General features: G+C 31.1%; 1 protein-coding gene across 1 annotated transcript; it reads right to left on the bottom strand.

Annotated features, from left to right (window-relative positions):
• Window positions 1–14,316: 14,316 nt before the first annotated feature.
• LOC112295942 (protein EMB-1-like) lies at window positions 14,317–14,962 on the bottom strand. The gene is given in 4 exon segments (XM_090244842.1): window positions 14,317–14,506; window positions 14,509–14,631; window positions 14,753–14,797; window positions 14,800–14,962. Coding segments are annotated over 4 exon segments (261 nt in total). The 5' UTR covers window positions 14,858–14,962; the 3' UTR covers window positions 14,317–14,471.
• Between the last annotated feature and the right edge of the window lie 8,671 nt (window positions 14,963–23,633).

Genomic DNA, 23,633 nt, shown 5'->3' with positions numbered 1-23,633 from the left:
TATTGACTCCGATAGATTTAAATGATATGCAACTGGATTAATTTGTATAGAAATAGAAAATGGTCCTCCCTTTCGATAGTCCAATTTGTCACAAGGACGAGTGGTCTTGATATTATGACGAATTAGCTAGACCTTATCACCCAAATGAAATGGTGGTTGTTCTTTTCGATAGACATCGCATTGACCTTTTGTTGTTCTTAAGCCTCTTTTAACAATGCCTTCATCGTTCCATGTAGCTTTCACAAATGAATCACCAAAGCTTTTGCAGCAGGATTATCAACTTTTGAAATGTCAAAAGTATCAAGTCATGGATGATAATCATAATTAGCAAAGAAAGTTTTTTGTTTTATAGAAGAATGTACTGAATTATTCTAAGCAAACTCTGCCAATGGCAAAAGAGTTGTCCAATCATCTTGTTGATAGTTGATAGTACATTTAAATATTGCTCCAAAACTTGATTAACACGCTGCGTTTGTCCATCAGTTTGAGGATGGAATGTCGAGGATAGTTTTATATCCACTTTTAGAATCTTGAAAAGAGTCTGCCAAAATCTTGATTCAAATTGTGTTCCCCTATCTGATATAATATCCTTGGATAATCCATGATAGCAATAGATATTGACAAAAAAGAGCTTAGCTATTTCTTCACCTATGATAGATTTTGTACATAGTACAAAATGTGCCATCTTAATAAAACAATCTACTATCATGAATATAAAGTCATAAGAACCTGAGATTGAAAGATCCGTGATGAAGTCCATAGAAACAGAAGACCATGGTTGTTCTAGAATGGATAATGGCTGAAGAAGTCCAAAAGGTAGATGACGAGGAGTTTTTGATCTTGAGCAAACATCACATGATTGTACAAAATCTTTGATTGCCTTTTATATTTGAGGCCACCAAAAATTCCTAGATATTAGCTCTAAAGTCTTATTGTATCCAAAATGTCTTGCTGCTGGGAAGTCATGACAAGCTTGAAGAACACATAAACATGCTTCTCCTTCTGGATCATATAGGCATCTTTTGAAATAGATTAGGTTGTTTTTGAACTCAAATTTAGAGGGATCATGAGATTTAGAAGAATTATTCTTGATATCATGAACAAGAGGGTCTGAAGACATACTTAACTAGACTTGCTTGAAAAAAGTTAAATCAACAGTCAATGTTAATTTTATTGCTTGAAGATGAAATTGCTCCAGCTTCAAGAGAACTGATCTTTGTTGCTCAAAAGCTGCATCTCCTTCTTTTGATGCAAGATAAGAACGTTTAGACAAAGCATCGGATAAATCTTATTGTTTTCTTAGCCAATAAGTGATGATGAACTCGAATCTTCATAAAGACATGCTCCAACGAGCTTGACGACGATTTAATACGCGTGTTGACATGAAATACTCGAGGTTCTTGTGATCCATATATACGGTGACTAGACTGGAAGCGTCTTCTAGATAATGATGCCATTCTTGAAAAGAATCCACAATTACAAGAAGTTCTTTGTTATGGATCTCATAATTGATTTTTGCTACTGAGAATTTTCTTGAATGAAAGGCTACTGGATGAAGTTTGTCATCTGTTTCCATTTGTGACAAAACCGCACCCAAAGCAAAGTCTGATGCATCTGTTTCCATAAAGAATGCTTTGAAAAAATCAACACGATATAAGATTGGTGCAGAAACAAACGGTGTCTTCAAAGATTCAAAAGCAACTTCCGCTCCTTGATTCCATTGGAGTTTATCTTTACAAGTCAACCGTGTAAGTGGAGTTGCAACTTGAAAGAAATCTTTGATGAAGATCTGATAGTAGTTGGAAAATTCTTAAAAGCATTGGACATCTCTTACCATTTTTGGAATCTTCCTATCTATAATAATTTAAATTTTTTTAGGATCCATCATAAGTCCATCATTTGAAATGATGTAACCTACAAAATTGACTTGAGTAGTGTGGAATACACACTTTTCTATCTTGGCATAGAGTCTTGCATCTCTTAATTTTTGTAACATACGATGAACATGAAGTTCGTGTTCTTCTAGATTCTTAGAATAGATCAAGATGTCGTCTAAATAACAGACCACAAAATCGTCCAAAAACTCTCAAAAAATATCATTCATTAAATGTTGAAAAGCTACTGGTATATTTATAAGTCCAAAAGGCATGATGTTGTATTCAAAATTTCCATACCTAGTTTGAAACGCAGTCTTCCATTCATCTCCTTCTTTGATGCGTACTAGGTTGTATGGTCCTCGGAGATCTATTTTTATATAGATCTTAGCTTGATTTAGCTGATCAAGAAGTCCAGATATTAAAGGTAGTGGATACTTGTTCTTGATGGTAATCTTGTTGAGTCCTCGATAATCAACACACATCCGCAATGATCCATCTTTTTTCTTCATAAATAGAATTGGAGCTCCTACCAGAGATTTAGAATGGCATATGAAATTCTTGGCTAGATTTTCTTCAATATACTCCTTGATTTCAGTCAACTCATTTTGTGATAAACTATAGATTGGTCCGAATGGCGATTGTGCTCCTTCTTGATGGTCAATTGAACAATCATAGGGACGATGTTTCGGGAGTGTATCTGCATCCTTTTTTTTTGAATATATCTTGAAATTCTTGATATTGGCTTGGAATGCGACTTGAAGTCTTTCCACCAATAGAAACAGGTGTCGCATAAATAATTTATGGTGATTCTTTCATAGCAGTATGCAAGAAAGCTTTTGTACCTATAAATACAAGTTTAATTGAACTGGACTTATGACTCTCTACTTGATTAATTACACTGTTAGTTATACTTTTAGAGAAAGTAAGAGTTCAAAAAATCCAATCTATTTGAGGGTTGTATTTTTCTAACCATGATAAACCTAAAATGACTAGATTAGAGGGAGATCTAATGATATTAAATACTACAAAGCTATTATGACTATTGATTATTACTTCTATAAGAAGGGTTTTGTGGATAATATCTTTAGAAGATAATACGCAACCATCTATGACTTCTATATGAATAGGTTTAGTTTTCTTTACTAAAGATATGCTATGTCTTTTGGTAAATTCTTCATCTAAAAAATACGCTGAGGCTCTTGAATCTAACAAGGCAGAGACTTTGTAATGTTTAGGTCCTAAAATAATATTTAATGTAAAAGAAGGAGAGGGTTCTGAGGAGAGAATATGACTTTTACTAGTTGTTGTGTAAGGTTCCAGTTGCACAGTCCCTATTGTAGCTGGACAAACTCATTTTCTGACATATTATCTTCTTTGACAGCCATACTTCTCATTTTTTGGTTACGTCGTTTCTTCGGACAATGTTGAGCAGTGTGTTTTGGTTCTCCACAATGAAAACATAATCCTTCTTGATGACAATGAATCTTTTCTTGTTCAATAAGAGGTTTGAAACATACTGCATCAATTTACATATCCTCTACTTTCGAATGTATGAGTTGAAGAGGTGTTGGTGTTGCGATTGAATTATAGTAACATTGAGGTCCACTTGTACGGTTCTCAGATTGAAATTCAAAAAGGTGATTGTCGCACTTCACAGCAAAATCAATTGCTCGATTTAATGTTTGAGGATCAACTAAGTTGAGCATTAATTTTTTTACCTCATATTGTAATCCGTAGAGAAATTGACTAATAAATGCAGCATCATCTTACTTGATATGAGTTGCAAGTTGTTGAAATTCTGAAGCATACAACATTACTGATCGATTGCCTTGTCGTAAAATATGGATCTTATTGATTGCAACACGAATTGCATCATGTTCTCCATACATGGATCAAAACTCTGCCAAAAAAGCCTCTAGATTATCCATTATTGGATCTCATCATTCAAGAAAAGATGAAATCCATGATAATGAAGAATCAGAAAGTAGTGTTCCAATAAACTTGACTTGTAATCCTAGAGTTGGATAGCTTTGGGGTTGAAGTTCAATCATAAGTTGTACTTGATTGATAAATCCTCAAAACTTGGATTTGGTGCTATGAAACTTCTCGGATAGGGCAATTCTTGGTTCTCTAATACTGGAAGGGCGTTCCACCATAGGAAAAAAGACATGGTTTGGTTCAGATGTTGAAGCAGCTCCAACCATTTCTATATCTTCACTTCTTACCAATCTTGTTGCTCTTTGTGGTGATAAATTGAGTTGATGCATTGCAAGCATTAACTCCCTCAATTGCTCTTGCATTTGTGCCATTGCACTCTTCATTTCAACAAGTTCTGCCATGATAACACTTAAAAAAGAGAAGATGTCTAATATCGCTGAAGACAAATACAAGAGAGGACTTGAGAACAAAAAAAATACTAAGGACAATATCAGTTTAGAAGACGATAATCCACAACTTCTAATATGCTAATATCTCATCAAGAAAAAGGGGTAATCTACTCTTAATCAAGATTAGACAAAGCTCTGATATTGTAGGTGTATTCTTGTCAATTTGTTGAGGATAAGAATTCGATGAAAAAGCAATTTCGACAAGTGAGCCTTTACTCAAAGAAAGGTAAAAAAATATAAATAAATAAGTATGTATATTAAAAGAAAAACTCGAATGGCTATTGCCAAAAGACAAGAAAATTAGAGACCCTTGAAACTAGACTGGAAGCAAGAAAGGAGTTGACAAGAGTGAAGAAGCCTTCACTCTTGTCTCTATATATACTATCTAGTTAGAGACTACGTTGTCGTGTTGTAACACGAGTATACTGTGAAACTATAAAGAAAGAGGACTTTTATTAATCTTCAGTTACCTCGAATATTGGGAGCAACGACCAATTCCAGTGCAAATACTGAGAGGCTAGGTTCAATCACCCCGTTACAATCAACCGGGGCATACTGAAATGCTCCGTTCGATTCCAATAACGGGAGTCAGCAGGAAGGAAAAGAACCAATTCACACGACGGGTGAGCTTGGTTCGAAGAGCCAATTGGATCCAATTTCAAGAATCCAATCCGGGTCCTCTTATCCTATATGAGACCTGAATTGGTCAGGCAATCCAATACAGTCTAATTACGGGAAAATCCAGGTCTTTCTACAGGCCTCAGCCAATCTGACGCGAAGGACGAATTTGATCCAATTACGAGAACATCCGGGTCTTACTACTGGACTCTTAGCCGATATGAGACTTGAATTAGTCGGGCGACTCAATGTGGTGCCGATTACGGGGTTTCGATTCTGTTTTAGGCTGTCCTGTTCTCTGTGCCGTTTCAGGGAACGTTGTTTTCAGTAAAAAGATCTCTTAAAGTTAAAAACGTAGGAGAAAGCTCTGACGATGAGAATCAATTTCGGATCCAAGACGGAAGGAGCCAATTCCGGATCTAAGATGGAAGGAGCCAATTCCGGATCCAAGACGGAAGATTGAAGAAAATCAGAGGCTAGGGTTTGAAAGAGGGGAGAATTAGGGTTAAAGGAGAGGAAGGTTAAGAAATGAAGGGGGTTTTTTTCAGATCGGGTTTTTTGGATCGAAGAGCTAGCTTCAAGCTCTTTTCAAGGTCACTAGTTTGGTTTCATTAGGATTTGTGAGGGGAGAGCAATTGCTACTCAAAGTCAGTGTTTATTTTGGTATTTCGGATTTTATATAAAACATTGATGGTTTGCATTCTCAATCGGTTTATGCAAGTCGTGTAGCATCTATAGATCAAAATTTGGTATTGTCTAGATAGTTGGGTGTGCTAAGTGTATACAAAAATTTGTGTTAATTTAACAATACAATCAAGAGATATTTGGGTTTTAGTACAAAGAGTTGTCGGAAGTTGGCAGTCTAGGGTTGGATAGGATTTCTGTGATATCTGAAGATCTACTAGTTGGATCGACGTAATTTTTGGCTTGGTAATAGAAGATTTGGAGATCAAGCGGCTATTCAATTTTGAGCTGGAGTTAATGGTTGACAAAGGAGAAATCACTTCTGGAGTTTCTACATCAAATTTCAAGGTTGCGGCCGAGTGTCATCAGTGCGGTTTTTGGGCGTTTTCTTGCAATTTGTAAGTTGGGTTGGGCTGAAAATTTTTGAGCATATAGAAGGCTTATACTGGTATTTGGATGTAAAATTTCACACTAAGTGGACAGTTGGATCAAAAGTTACAGCTTGTCAAAGCTCACTGGCTAGGATTAGGGCTTGTTAAGAAAAACAAAAACAACTTAATTATAAAAGAAATAAAGAAATTGGAATATTGTATGATTAAAATGACTATGAGGAATATTTTTAAATACTTGGAAATTGATATTTCAATTATATTCTTCATACATGGATAAAATCTATTAGGGTTTCTTTGTTATTTGCAAAAATAACTATACCTTCCACAACCAGATACCCAGTGTATTCTCGAACAAGACAACACATAATACGACAACGTGGCAATGTTCTATAGGACCTCCAATATGTGTTGACTTTTTAGGACACATGCCTTGACTTACAAGGCAAGTTTTTCTATGTGTGGGCCATATAGTTAGCTTGGTCTTCAAGCTAGAACTTGTGTTGCACATGGCCAACTTGTTGACCACATTTTTAATCCAAAAAGTCAATTAAAGATACCTATGAAGTCAAAGCTGCATCTATAAAGCTTCTATGAAGCTTCTATATCAAATACTATAGAATTAACTTACCTTTAAATATTTTTACTTACTTCTACATATTTGGATATGTAATTATGAGTACGTCCATGACAACTATTTTCTATTTCTGCACAAATCAATCCAGTTGCATATCGTTTACTTCTATCGGAGTCAATGAAAATCCATCAAGTATTCTACGTGTCTCTTCTTAAACTATACTAGATAGTAGACATATCAAGAAGACAACAAGCTCTACGTCCTCCTATAGAAGTGGATAATAATGAAGAGTTTGATGTAAAAGAAGTCTTAGATTCAAGGCGATGCCAAAATTAATTATAATATCTTATTCATTGGCACGGATATGATATTAGTGAATGCACATGGGAGCCAATAAAGAATCTTGCAAATACAGCAAAGGCGGTGGAGGCTTTTCATCGACGACATCCATCAAAATCAAGATGAAAATCTTCTTTATAAAAGAAACAACATCTAGGCAAGATAACATTCTACTTTCAATCTTTGTTTGTAGCTTTTTTATAACTATGACACTCAAGAGATGGAGAACCAACAACCACCAGATTTCATTTGAAGAGCCTTTATTTGCTGACCTGTCGGATGAGATATTACGATTGTCGCAACCTTCAAGGCAACGTAATCGAGATGAAGATCTTCAAGAACGACATGTTCTTCCTCTAATAGATGGCGAGATATAACATGTTTGATATCACGACTTGGGAAGGGACTTCCGATATTTGGTGATTTTGCTAGAAGTAGGAACAATTCTTGATAGTGTTCCAAATGTTCTATTCGAAGGAAGTTATGAAGGCATCAACAATGATCAAATAACTAGATGGTCTTTTCACCCTGATATGTGACACTACCGATGGTTGAGAGGTCCTATCAATCATCTTCGAAGAGAACAAAGATCAAAGTATGTAGCGAATACAATTTGTCGCATCATAGATTTCCTCAACATATGATGACCGCTCCTCGTGGAACTCATCCCTAGAAAGGGGAGGTAATGTCATGGACATATTCATAATTACATATATAAATAGGTAGAAGTAAATAAAAATAGGTAAAAGTAAGTTAATTCTATAATATTTGATATCGAAGCTTTATAGAAGCTTAATAGTTGCCACTTTGACTTCATAGGTATCTTTAATTGACTTTTTAGATTAGAAACGTGGTCAACAAGTTAGCCATGTGCCACACATGTTGTTAGCTTGAAGATCAAGCTAACTATATGGCCCACACGTAGAAAAACTTGCCTTGTAAGTCAAGGCATGTGTCCTACAAAGTCAACACATATTGGAGGTCCTATAGAACATCGCCACGTAGTCCCTAATTAGATAGTATATATAGAGACAAGAGTGAAGCCTTCTTCATTCTTGTCAACTCTTTTCTTGCTTCCAGTCTAGTTTCAAGGATCTCTAGTTTCTTTGTCTTTTGGCAATAGCCATTCCAGTTTCTCTTTCAATATATATACTTATTTATTTATATTTTGTTACCTTTCTTTGAGTGAAGGCCCACTTGTGTAAATTACTTTTTAATCGAGTTCTTGTGCTTCACAAGTTTAATAAGAGATACATAGAAGACATGATGGATCTTTATTGATTCCAATAGATGTAATCAATTAGCAACTAGATTGATTTATCCACAAATAGAATTAGATTCAAGCTTGTGGTAGTCTAACTTATCATAAGGACGAGTAGTCTTGATATTACAATGAAGTAACTATACCTTGTCACCTACATTAAATTATCGCTATTCCTTTTGATAAACATCCACATTGATTTTTTGTTATTCTTGAGCTTCCTTTAATTGCACCTTTATTGTTACATGTAGCTCAGATAAATGATTTACTAAATCTTCCGCCATAAGATTATCAGCTTTTGAAAAGTCAAAATTATCAAATTGTAGATGGTAACGATAATTGGCAAAGAAAGATATTTTTTGAGTAGAAAAATGTATCGTGTTATTATAAGCAAACTCTGCCAATAATAAGAGAATTCTCTAATTGTCTTGTTGATAATTGATGGTATACTTTAATTATTATTCCAAAACTCGATTTACATGCTTTTTCTATCCATTAATTTGAGGATGAAAGGCCAAAAAAAGCTTTATATCCACCTTTAAAATCTTAAAATGAATTCTCCAAAAACATGATACAAATTGAGTTTTTCTATTTGATATAATATATTTTGGCAATCCATGATACCAATAGATATTGTCAAAGAAAAGATTGGCAATTTCTTCATATATGATAGATTTTGTGTATGGTAGAAAATATGCCATTTTGGTAAAACGACCTACTATCACAAATATAGAATCACATGAACTTGAGAGTGGAAGATTTGTAAAAAAATCCATAGAAATAAAAGACCATGATTTTTTTGAAATAGATAATGATTTAAGAATTCCACAAGGTTAATGATAAAAGATTTTAAACCTTGAACAAATGTCATATGATTGAACAAAGCCTTTTACAGCCTTCTACATTTGCAGTTACCAAAAATCTTTAGATATTTGTTCCAAAGTCTTGTTGTATCCAAAATATCCTACGACTAGAAAGTCATGGCATGCTTGAAGAACACATATATGTGCTTCTTCTTCTGGAATATATATGTATCTTTTGAAATAAAGTAGGTTGTTCTTGAACTCGAACTAAAAAATATCACTAGGCTTAGAAGAAGTATTCTTGATATAATGAATAACAAGATCAGAGGACATACTTGATTGAATTTGTTTGAAAAAAATTGAATCAATAGTCAATTTTGATTTCACTTCTCAAAAAAGAAATTATTTTGGCTTCAATAAAATTATCTTTTATTGATCAAAAGCTACATTTCCTTCTTTAGATGCAAGATAAGAATGTCTAGAAAGAGTATCGGACAAACCTTATTATTTTTATAGCCATAAAGTGATATTAAACTCAAATCTTGACAAAGACATGTTCGAATGAGTTTGGCAATAAATCAAAATACATGCGGACATGAAATACTTGAAGTTCTTATAATCCAAATATATAATGATTGCTTTAGAAGTGCCTTCTAGATAATGATGCCATTCTTGAAAAGAATCCATAATTACAAAAAGTTCTTTATTGTGGATCTCATAGTTAATCTCAACTATCAGAATTTTTTTGGAATGGAAAGCTATTGACTGGAGCTTATCATCTTCTCCTATTTGTTGCAAAACAACACTCATAGCAAAGTTTGATACATTTATTTCTATAAAAAATACCTTCTAAAAGTCAATGCTATATAAGATTGGTACAAAAATAAATATCAACTTTAAGGCTTCAAAAAATGCTTCAACTTCTTTGCTCCAATTAAGTTTGTCTTTGCATAAAAGACTTGTAAAAAAAGCCATAATTTAAGAAAAATTCTTACTAAAGATTCGATGGTAATTAACAAAGCGCAAAAAGTTTTGCACATCTCTTACTGTTTTTGAAATCTTTCAATCTATAATAGTTTGAACATTCTTCGGATCCATCATAAGTTCTTTGTTGGAGATGACATATCCTAAAAAGTCAACTTGAGTAGTGTGGAATACACACTTTTTTAAATTGGCAAATAATTCCACATCTCTAAATTTTTATAACACATGAAAAACATGAATTTCATACTCTTCTGTGTCTTTAGAATAGATTAAAATGTCATTATACTAACAAACAATAAAATCATCATAAAACTCACAAAAAAAATCATTCATAAGATGTTGAAAAGTAGCTCATATATTTATGAGTCCAAAAGACATGACATTATATTGAAAGTGTCCATACCTTATTCAAAATATAGTCTTCTATTTATCTCCTTCTTAAATATAGACCAAGTTATACACTCCTTATAAATCTATTTTTGTATAGATCTTAGTTTGATTTAGTTGATCAAGAAGTCCAAATATCAAGAAAAAAGGTACCTATTTTTTATGGTAATCTTATTGAGTCCTCAATAATCTATGCAAATTTATAGTGATTCATCTTCTTTCTTTATAAATAAGATAGGTGCTCCAGGAGTACATTTTGAATGACATATAAAAATTTTAGCCAAGTTCTTGTTAATATATTTCTTGAGTTCAATCAATTCATTTTGTGATAAATTGTAAATTGGACCAAATGATGGCTGACTTCTTTCTAAAAGGTTGATTGAGCAATCATATGGATGATGCTCAAACAGAATATTTACATTTTCTTATCAAAAATATCTTTAAAATCTTGCTATTGACTTGGAATATCACTTAAAGTCTTTTCATCATTAAAAATGGGTGTGGCATAAATAACAAAGGATAATCTTTCTTTTGCACCATACAAGAAAGCTTTTGTACCTGCAAATATGGATTTGGCTATACTAGACTCATGAATTTTTACAAAACTTCTAATAATGCTCTGAGGAAAGTCAAGTTTACGACAATTCCAATCTATCATAGGATTATACTTTTCTAACCACGATAAACCTAAAATGATCAAATTAAAAAGAGACCTAATTATATTAAAAATTACGCAAATATTATGACTATTTATTGTTACATCTATAAGAAGTATTTTATGAATAATAGCTCTAAAAGATAATAGATTTCTATCTATAACTTCTACATATACGGATTTAGTTTTTTATACTAACCATATTCTATGGCTTTTAATAAACTCTTCATCTAAGAAACAAGCTCAGGCTCTTGAATTTATTAAAGCAAAGGCTTTGTGATTATGAGATACTAAATACACATCTATTATAAAAAAAAAGGGAGGATTTTGAGGAGAGGATAGGATCTTCATTTGTACAAGATTCTAGCCACACAGTCCATATTGTAATTGGATAAATTTATTTTCTGACATTTTTTCATCTTTGATAGCCGTATTCCTCATTTTGTAATGGCGTCATTTCTTTGGACAATGTTAAGTAGTGTGCTTAGCTTTCCTATAATATAAACATAGTCCTTCTTAACAACAAAGAGTATTTTCTTGTTCAGTAAGAGATTTAAAATGTATCCCATCAATTTGCATGTATTTACTTCCAGATGTTTAGATTGAGAGGTCATCACTGTTGTCATTGAATTGTAATAGCATGAAAGTTCTCTTGCGTAATTTTAAGATTGAAACTCAAAAAATCCAATTGTCATACTTCATAGTAAAATCAATTGCTTGACTTAATGTCTGAGGATCAAGTAAGTTGAGCATCAATTTGTTTATCTCATATTGTAATTCATAGAAAAATTGGCTGATAAGGAAAGCATCATCTTACTTGACATTAGTCATTAGTTGTCAAAATTTTGAAGCATATGATGTCATTGATCGATTGTCTTATTACAAGATATGAATTTTATTACTTGCAACACAAATTGCATGATAATCTCTATAATGGATCAAAGCTCTAGTATTATAAATGTACTCTTGTTAGTCTATCAAGGACATGAATTGGAAGAAGTTGCATAAACCTGAGAAATCGGTGTCAAAAAAAAAGTAACAAAATAAAAATAAAGTAGTATGTATATTAAAAAAAAATTGAATGGTTATTGCCAAAAGACAAGAAAACTAGAGACTCTTGAATCTAGACTAGAAACAAGAAAGTGATTGACAAGAATAAAGAAGGCTTCACTCTTGCTTCTATATATACTATCTATCTAAGATTTATGTGGCAATATTCTATAGGACTTCGAAAAATGTATTGACTATGCATGACATATATCTTGATTTACAAGGTAAGTTTTTTATATGGCTACCACATAGTTAGCTTGTTCCACAAGCTACCAACACATGTAGCACATGGATAGCTTGTTGATCAAGTTTCTAACCTACCAATCAACTACAAACATATGTAAAGTCAAAACAATATCTATGAAACTTCTAAAAAGCTTTTTTAGAAGATAATATGAAATTAATCTATTTTTATCTAATTCTATCTACTTAAATAATGATTATAGTAGGTATATATCTATAACAACAAGAGAATATAATAAATAGATTTGACAAAATCATATTAGTAAAAATTATTTTAGTAATTAGTAGTAGCATTATAGCAAAAATAGGATAGAATATGTTCCATAGGAAAGTTTTAGACTTTAAAAACACCAACAAAGAAACTTCAAGGTTTTTTTAAATTTTTTTTTTTTTTAGAGTTTAGATATGTGATAAATTGTATTGTAGTACTTAATGCACTATTGATTGTGTTAAGTCTTGCAAGCATTCAATATATGTAGAAATATAAATTATTTTGCTTAAATAATATATATATATATATATATATATATATATGATTATTTGGAAATTGGTATAATATTAGTACTATTGCATTATTGTAAATATATAATGCATTGGTTCAAAGACAGTATATAATTTCATGGATACAATAATGAATCATTGCAATTGTTCAATTATACAAAGATATATTTTTAACTATCACAACTCAAGAAAAAATAATGTTGGAAGGAAAAAAAGTCAAATTAGTCATTTATTAATCACAAATCCAAAATATTTATTTATATTAAATATAAAGTTCTTGCCATTCTATGAATTTTATAGATACAAAACAAAAATCCACAATCTAATCTATAAATATATTTTATAAAGGTAGAAATCTTCTTAAGAAAAAAAATACAAAATAATTACTACAAGAATGCTAATAGCTACTATAAACCATATTTAATGATAAACAAGACGAAATACAAATTGTAAATGATATACAAGTATGAATAGATAGAAATTATTAGTCAAGAGTATATTAAACAATCAATGTATTACTAAAATACTAATTCTTCAAATATTAAATCGTTTCTTAATACTTAAATAAAAAAATTATAAAATAATATATATATATATATATATATATATCTTGATTTATCTACATTTTATTTTTTACAAAAATTATGTATATTGGATAAATAAAACTAGTGTATCAGCTGTAAAATTAGAAAACTTATTATTTCTAAATTATTTCTTTGAAATTACATTTAAGTTTTTTATATTTAATGTGACTTTAAAATTTCAAAAAAAGAAACAAAAGAAATTCATTAAAATTGTAAAAATTATTATCCAACACAATTTCTAATATTTCTATCATACATCTAATACTCATTTAATTATTTCATTTAATATTTCATTTTTAAGGAGATTCCATGGTCGTAGCACAGTGAAATCTGTCTAAAAAGCATTCACATATATGTAAAATTACACATATCTGTTCTGATGAGTACTTTGGCTTGTGTGAAGTGACAGACAACACTGAGTATTGTATAAACATTACTTAATATAATACTATTTGACAAGTATCGGGAAACATATTTGAAGGTATCAACACCATGCCGCACGATTTTCAAATTATAGTTATAAAAGTCAAACACAAAACTAATTTGAAGGCGTTTTAATGCATTATATATAATCTACAAATATTTCTGTAGCTTACAGGGGAAGATATCATTTCTTCATCCATAACATATCAATGTGACACTTCAATATTCATTTTAAAACTGATTTGAGATCAGCTCATCTGTACTCAAATTTGCCACGTACATTGTTCAGCAAAAAGAAAAAAACGAAGGTTAACATGCACACAAGTTTCCTCCCAGTTTTCCATACCAAAAATCCAGAAACATTGTAGCACCGACAGTTCATACAGTTCAGTCATATCGCTAACTGTATAACGGCAATCGATCGTCCACCGACACTACGACTGTGCTGCGAATTGGAAGGAGACGATGGAGCCAAACCAGAGGCATTAATGAGATCAGGAGAGGGTTATTAGCAATGGAACGAAATGGGAGAGAATGCATGATGTAGGCAGAAGTGGAATCTGAAACGAAATGCATGAAGCAATACTGCGCCCCGTATGTTTATTTACATCACAAACACCATGTACAGAGTGCGTTTTTACGACGTGTCGCATTGTCTACCTTGCTTCATGAATGATAGTGCGCACATGCGCGTGGCACTAAAAAGTGACTACTGATTTGTAAACTTGGTCTCGTCGATCTCGCACCGGCAGCCTCCGCGGCTTCGCCGCCGGACATTTCATTCGTGGCAGACCCGCCCTTCTTGCCCATCTCGACGTAGCCGTCGTGACCCAGCTGCTCGGCGCGAGTCTGGCCTCCCTTGCTCCGCCCTGCACATTGTCGCGACCACCCATGTCATTAGGCAACTGGTTGTCAATGAGGTCCAAGGCTAGGTGTCGAAGCGATGCTAATACTCTGGACCTACTGCTTTGTTTCCTGAAGACAACTTACCCTCAGCGAGATTCTGCTGTGCCTCCAAGCTCTTGCCACTAGTTCTCCTGGCACCACAGTCTCACCAGCGGCGGCGCGGCTGTCCAGCTCCTGCTTGCTCGACATGGTTACAGAGACGATGCGAAAGCGCGGTTACGATGAAGATGATAACGAGAAATCGTGAATCTAATACAATTGCTTAATCGATGCGCAATTAGTGGGTAATATGAAATGCTGCAACTGAAAGTTACGCATTTCAATGACCAAGCATCTTCTTATAGGAAATTCTGGAGATGTAGGGGTTCGACACGTTGAGTTGCCATGTGGCGCAGAGGGGAGTGAAACACGAATCCATAGACGAGCATGTGGCGGCATCCTGGGGTCACAACATTGCCGACAAGTGGAGCTTTGTGGATTTGGATACGTATTACTTGTGCGGCTTTCGCATTAATGCAAAGTGCGGCGTTCTAAACTTACACCCTGATTAACTTCGTCACTTTTATTTATTCATTTTTCTGAAGTGGTTCCTGAATTGATTTTCCTCCTTCTCTGCAACCCCACCAAATACCCATCTGGAGTGCATATTTCGAAACTTTCTGGAATCTTTGTGCAAGCAGAGGTGCAATGTCCATTACCTCTCCAATACTCGATCCATGGTATCACCGTAACCGGAACAGTACAAAACCTTGATCGCCAACTTGTTGCTCAAACTCCATCGTACACTATTCTTGTTCGTTAAACTCATGTTTGAATCCAGGAGATGAGTAGCCGCATCGTTAAAACGCCTGCGAAAGCTCATGATGTAGATCAACCTGTTGGAATTGTTGATCTTCCGGCTCGTGTCACAATTGGCCCTAAACAAGACACCGAAACACAAGAATGTGCAGATTCGCTGCTGGTAGAGACCAGTTGTGAGATATTTGTCCTGTCCCTTACAAATTTCTACTCGGAGATCTATCGCACATATGTCGCTGCGTGCAGTTATCTTACAGCGAGAATCCAATGCACATTTTAGAGACTTCGTTTTGCAGCATTGTAACCGCTAGGGGTATGATCTAGCCAGCATCAGCTCTGCCAGGATGCTGAGAATGCAGCATTTGTAATTTACTCCTGGCGACAATTTAGTTGTCTTTGAAGGATTTAAGTTACTATAGGTGTTCAATACACTTTGCAATCATCCTCCTAGTGATCATGATCCTGGATCAGAAGAAAAACGAAGAACTGTTTCGATAAAAATTCGAAGAAAACCAGATGTAAGTTCTGATGAACTCAGCATCAGTTCATCTACGTAAAAGCTGTAAATAGCAAATTCCACCCGGTGGTCAGAAAAAAAAATTAGTGGACTTATACACACGCCTTCTCGAGCCGTCAACTCAACTTCTGCAGTTCAATGTAGTTCCAGCTCCCCTTTCACAGAGCTGAGGAGACAAACAACCCCGTCCTCCACGATCCTCCATCCCAGAACGTCGAACAAAGACAGCATCCACTGCCGATCTGCTCCGGCGCGGCTCCGATCTCCACGTGCACCATGCGCGAGGTTCGATGCGCATCGAGACTACAACCTGCCGCTTCAGTTTCTACTCTAGAGTGAAATCCCGCACCCTCCACTTGACTTCCACGCTCACTGCTAGTGTCACACATGCCACATGATCATGGCCCGCAACCAGCAACCACCAGGACGCGACCTTCTCCCTCATCGATTTCGCCCACCATTCCAGGCGAGTGGCAGGAATTCTGCGCAGCGCTGCTGTTCTGATGGCTCGTTAGTCGCGTATCGAAGAGGGCAACAACTGAAGCGCATTAAGACCGATGCGTATCGAAGCTTGAGACTGAATCTGCGCGTGGCTTCCACCCGGATTGACTCACTGTTGCACCGTTGCTCCATTGCTTGGTGCCCAAATATGGCCACGTGGCTGCCACTTGATCGTGACTGGGCACATGCAGGTGACACTTGCCCAGCGTGTTCTTGGAAATCCCAGCTAATCTTTATTTATTTATATGTTAAAAGTTGGATTTTTGTGTGAAATTCTGCAGCATAAAAACTAGTTTACATACTACATGTTACCAATGCTAATGTTTTGCAATGTGATAATTTAACATGTTTCAGCATTAAAAACATACAGTTTATGTTTTTGGATTAAAAATTTAACCTTACCACAACTAATTACAACTTATCTAAGTTTTTTTTAGTTTATATAATAAATTGTTTTAAAATAATTCTTATGTCTAACTTGTAAGACAAGTTTTATATGTATACCACATAGCAAACTTCTATCACAAGTAGACAATTTATTAGCCAAGTTTTCAACCTATCAATCACTTACAGACATGTATAAAATCAAATCTCCATCTATTAACCTTCAAAAAAGCTTCTCTACAAGATATTATCAAATTAATCTATTTTTACATATTTCTACCCAATTCTTATAACTCTAGATAAGTATGTATATTCAAGTTATTGCTCTCTTTTTTAGGGGCAAGTTCTATGAGGATCAATAACCACATGTTGAAGAAGTCAAAGATGCAATAAATTATATTTTCTACATACTTTAATCTTTGTTTTTTTTAAGATAGTTCATAAGTCTTTTGAGCCATTGATAGTGTCTTATATTAATGCATGAAGACCACAATTTTATTTGATCATTATTAAGCCCTTCTTAACTTTTTAAAAATAAATTATTTGAAACACCATCAAAGGTGGTTTTTACCTCCAATAATCTCACCAAAGTTTGAAAGTTTCTTCCAAAATCATGTTTTTACACATGTTTTATCTCACCATCTATTTAAAAAGAACATCCAATTTTTGAGGTTCTTTATTTCTATTACATTGTCTTGAAGGTTGTAACAATCTCAATCCCTTATCTAATAAGTAAACAAATGATAATTCTTGAATAAAATCTATTGATTATTGATTCTCTATCTCTTTTATGCCATAAATATATAAAAACTATAAACAATGATAAGTAATAGCATGCAATCTTTATTGAACCTAATTTACTTTATGACAAAAAATTACTCAATTCTTCATATTAATTTTTGAAAAATATTGTAAATAAAAAGTATCAACTTTTTTTGTTGCATATGCAAGATTCATTTACAACTCTCATGTGCATTCACAAATATCATATCTACGTCAATATACAAGATATTCAAACATATTTTTTTACCACCTTTAGACTAAAACTTCTTTGACCTTATATTCTTAATTATTATTTATTTCTATATACATATATATATATATATATATATATATTTGTCTTCTTTCTAGTACATCTTTTATCTTTTATAGGTCAAAAAAAGACATTTAAAATATGAAATAAATCTTTATAGATTCTAATAGGTCTAATCAATAAGCAACATTATTGATTTATTTACAAATTTGAAATAATTTTAATTTATAATAATTCAAATTATGAAAACGACAAATAGATTTGATATTTTGATAAAATCACCATATCTTCTTGCAAATGGTGAATTGAGGTTATTTCTCATAACAAATATTTACATTGATTTTATATTATTGTTGAGCTTCTTTTGATTGTGCCTTTATTATTATATACAGCTTTGATAAAAAAAATTACAAAATCTTCTTCCAATGGATTATTAACTTTTAAAAATTGAAAAGTATTGATTTATGGGTAATAATTATAATTAGCATAAAAATATATTTTTTAAATTAAAGAATTTATTATATTAATACAAAAAAATTTATTAATGGCAAAAGAGTTTTCTAATCATTTTGATGGCAATTGATGAAACATTTCAAATACTATTGAAAACTTAATTCATTCATTTTTTTTTTTCATTAATTTAAAGATAAAAAAATAAAGATTTTTTTATGTCTATTTTTAATATCTTAAAAAAAATTCCTAAACTTAGATACAAATTGAATCCAAAATAATATCTCTTAACAATCCATGAAAGTGATAAATATTATCTAAGAAAAATTTATTTGTTTATTTACTTGTGATAATTTTTATTTATATAGTATAAAATATACTATTTTATTGAAATAATCTAATATCATAATCATAAAATCATAAGAATTTTAAATTAAAAGATTTGTGATAAAATTCATAGAAATATAAGACCATAGTTGTTTTGATATAGATAGTGGTTGAAAAAGTCTATAAGGCTAATGATAAGGAGTTTTTGATCTTAAAAAAACATCATATGATTATTCAAAGTTCTTAACTGCCTTTTACATTTGAAGCCACAAAAAAAACTCTTAATATTATTTCCAACGTCTTTTTATATCCCAAATAATGTATAATTAAGAAATTTTTATTAGAATAAAAGTGCTTTCTAAATAATGGTACCATTCTTGAAGTCTATATACAATTGTAAGAAGTTCGTTGATGTAGATCTTATAGTTCATTTCAAATGTAAAAAAATAGTTTGAATGAAAAGCTATTAGGTGAAATTTGTCCCATGCTCCTATTTGTAAAAACACCACACACAAGGCAAAGTCCCATGTATTTGTTCTATAAAAAATATCTTTAAAAAATCAACATAATTTAAGATTGGTATAGAAAATAGAATAGTCTTTAATACTTCAAAAGTTGCTTCAATATTTTTTTATTCTACTTAGCTTATCTTTTCAAGTCAAATGTATAAATAGATGTTATATGCATTCAATAAGAAGATTTTTAAAATATTTTTAGAATATTCTATTCTATTATAGAGGATTTTATGAGATTTTTAAAATATTCTAATATAAGATTTTAGAAGTTTTTAAATATATTATAAAAGAAGATTCTAAAATAATTCTTAGAATATTCTAAAAAATTCCAAAAGGTTTTCAAAATATTTTCATAGATTTTAGAAAGTTCTAAGAGGATTAAAGAAGTTGTCTAAGAAGCTTCCTAGGGTTGTTTTGTCTCAAGCAATATAGAAACTTCTCAAGAAGTTTTTTAGGATTTCTTTGTTTCTAAGCAACATGATTTTTTTTTGAGAAGCTTTGTAATACCTAGTATATATTAGAATCAAAGTTGAGAAGATCTTCAATCTTGAAAACACATATTTTGAAGCTCTAGCTCACCTCTCTTAATATTGATCTTGTACTCATCTGATTTAATTAAGTTCTTACAAACTTTTTTGTTGAAACTCTGATATTTGACTTCTTGTTTGATTTTCTATATAATGTATTTATTATAGATTGTCAAGTTTGTCTTCTTATTAATACTAAAGCTTGATCTTTCTTCATAGAAAGTTGATTATCCCTCTTTTTGAAGGCATCTAAGTACTTAAGAGATTGCAAATTATTCTCTTTTGAATTGATATTATTTGGAAATTCTCCTTTTAACTTTTAGGATAATTGGAGGTAAAGATGTTAACATGGTTAAGTCTCTGAAGTCCAAGTTAGATGTTATTATGAACACAATAAAAGTTTTATCTCATAAAATTCTTAAAATTGATGAATGTTTTACAAGAGTTTATAATAATAAAGACCTAGAGTAATTTAGTATATTATATAACCACTTTCTTAAGTTTTTACATCCAAGGAGGCAATGGCACCGATACCTCAACAAGAAAATTTACCTATTTAGTAATATAACAAGTGTCAAATTAATCTTCTAAAAATATTTGATAGCACATGCTCTAAATTTTGAGCATTTAATAACCAAATTGAATTTGTAATTTTTTTATAATCTAAGCACTATTCAATAAAAGAATTGCAAGTTGATTTAGTAAGAATTTTACTCACAAAATAAGCCTTATTTTAATTTTTTCTTTTCTTTGAGAAGAAATTTCTAATCATGAAAAACTTTGAAGCTTTTTTAGAAGTATTTGTAGAGGCGTTTGGAAAATATAACAAAGTTCAATAGATGATGATAAAGATTTTTTCATTACGTAAAAGGTCATGCTGTGTATTAATTTATATATCTAATTTTAGATAATTGGCTTATAATATCAATTGAGATGAACAAACTCTTATGAGTAAATTCTATTGGAGACTAAAGAATGATATGAAAGATCTATTATTATCATTATTTGATTTTCAAATACTCAATGAAGCTATAACCTAAGTTGTGAAGTGCAATAATCAATTTTTTGAATGTTGTTAAGATCAATGCTCATGGACTTTGACAAGGCAATGCACTAAAAATTTGTACTACATTGCTTCAACAAAAATATTACTTTCATACTTTGGAGCTGAAAATATGCAAATTGATACAACACAATTCAAATCTCTTATAATAGAAAAAAAAAAAAAAAAAAAAAAAAAAAAATCAATTTGAATAAGGCCTATTCTTTTATTATGATGAAACATGAAAAAAAATCTTAAAATTATTTGAAGAAATAATGTATAATCAAGATTAGAAGTGTGATTATTCAAAAAAATAAAGAGGTCCAACTACAATAAAGACTATGTGGCTGGTCATTCCAATACCTCAAATTTATCAAGGTCCCTCTTTTCTTGCTCAATTTGCTTATTGTTTTATTAGACTTTTATTTCTTAATCCACAAAAACTTCAAACAAATGCCTTATTAGATTCAAGAGAATTTGCTTGTTTTTCAAATGAAATTTTTTTTAACTTTATAAAATTCCTCTAGTACAAAAGTCAAAAATGGTACAGGTAGAAATAATAGATGGCTGATCTTTACCTTCAAGCAATATTAGTCATAAAATCATACTACTAGAGATATCATTTGACAGCCATAATAGCAAAATAATACTTAATATTATTAGACCTCATCTAATCCTATCTTTTTTGGTTGAAATGATATAATCCATCTGTAAATTGGAGGTTTTCTAAGGTTAAATTTTCTATAGAATTTCTTTGGAAAAAACTTATCAAGAAGTCATTAATAACAAAGCAATTATTTTTTAGAGCAAGGGCTTTTATGAAGATGGCTAAAAAAAATATATTATTTATCATTTATGCAACTCTAGATTGTAATGAAGCAAGCTTGCTAATAGCTATTTTAGAGCAATATAAGAAGTTTCAAGATGTCTTCAAAAAGATGAATGTTGACATATTGCCAGAGCATTGACCATATAATTGTGCCATTGATCTTTAAGAAAAGGCTCAACTACCATTTGGCCCAATTTATAATTTATCAAAAAATAAGCTTTTGGCATTGAATGATTATATAGAAAAAAATCTTGTAAAGAATTTTATTTGGCTTTTTAAATCTCCAAAAAAAGTACCAATATTTTTTATAAAAAAAAAAAAAAGAAAAAAAAAAGAAAAAAAGATGAATCTTTACAAATTTGTGTTGATTATTACGACCTCAATAAAATAATGCTGAAGAATAATTATTCATTACCATTGATATCAAAGCTTTTAGAGCAATTTAGTCAAATCAAGATCTACATCAAAATAGATTTTCAAAGATGGTAAAATTTAGTGTAGATTAAAGAAGGAGTTGGATGGAAGATAGCATTTTGGACAAGGTACGGACATTTTGAATGTAATGTTATGCCTTTTAGATTGACAAATGCTTTAGTTATATTTTAGCATTTCATGAATGATATTTTTTAAGAATTTTTGGACAACTTTATTTTTTGTTATCTTGATGATATCTTAATCTATTCTAAGACTCTTAAAGAATATAAAGAATATCTGAAATTAGTCTTCCTAAAATTACAAGATGTAGGATTATATACCAAATTGAAGAAATGTATATTCTATCAGTCAAAAGTAGAAATTTTTAAATATATTATATCTAATGAAGGCTTATTGATGGATTCTAAGAAATTTCAAATAATAACAGAGTGAAAAATTTCAAACTCAATACAAGATGTATAATATTTTCTCAAATTTGCTAATTTCTATCAAATATTTATTAAGAATTATTTTTAAGTTACTACTCTTTTTGCTCGATTATCCAAAGAAAAATTGAAATAAGGACCTCAAGCACAAAGGTCTTTTTAAGATTTGAAGGTAATCTATTTTTATTAAAAAAATAATCAATTTTTTAAAAAAATACTAATTTAAAGGTATATAATTTAAAATCTTTGAAATATAATAAAAAAAGAGAAATAATTCACTTAATTCTAAAAAAAAAATAATAATAATAATAATAATAATAATAATAATAGTAATAATAAAAAAAAATAGCAGTCTTGTCAAAATTATCTAAGACATGTATTATAAAACATTAAAGAGTCAATACATTCTTGTGTTTCAAGGACATGAATCTTCAAGAATTGAAAGTTCAAGATATTCTTGTGTCACTTGAAAAGACTAAATAATTATTCAAAGATGAAAATATATTAAACTAGAATGATAATTGCCAAAAACAAGAAGACTAAAATAATTTAAAACAAGACTAAAGACTAAAAAAGCATTGATAATAGTAAAGAAGGCTTTACACTTGTTTCCATATATACTTTCTAACTAGGAGCTATGTGCCAATATTCTATAAGACCTCTAACACATATTAACTTAGCAAAATATATATATCTTAACTTGCAATATAAGTTTTATATATATGCTATATAATTAGCTCATTGCACAAGCTACCAACATGTGTAATACGTAGTTAACTTGTTGACTAAGTTTTTAACCTACTAATCAACTAAAAATACAAGTGAAGTCAAAATTATATCTATAAAGTTTATAGAAAGCTTTTCTAGAAGATAATATGAAATTAATTTACTTTTACTTACTTCTACCTAATCATATATGTAATTATTGAAATAAATATGTATGTCCTTGATATTACCCTTATATCTAGAGATAAGTTCTAAGAAGAGTTGTCATCATCTTTTATGGATCTTAATTTTTTTTATCTTGATTTTAATAGATTTTGTCAATAAAAAGCATCAATTTACTTTGTTATATTTGCAAGATTCTTTTTTGGCTCCTACATGCATTCACTAAAATCATATCCATATCAATGAATAAGATATTCTAATCTATTTGAGTAATTTTTGAATTTAAGATTTTTT

The sequence above is a fragment of the Physcomitrium patens genome, chromosome 19 (genome assembly GCF_059467195.1).
Source record: "Physcomitrium patens ecotype Gransden chromosome 19, ASM5946719v1, whole genome shotgun sequence".
Taxonomy (NCBI): Eukaryota; Viridiplantae; Streptophyta; class Bryopsida; order Funariales; family Funariaceae; genus Physcomitrium; species Physcomitrium patens.
This window is presented reverse-complemented; position numbering and strand designations above follow the sequence as displayed.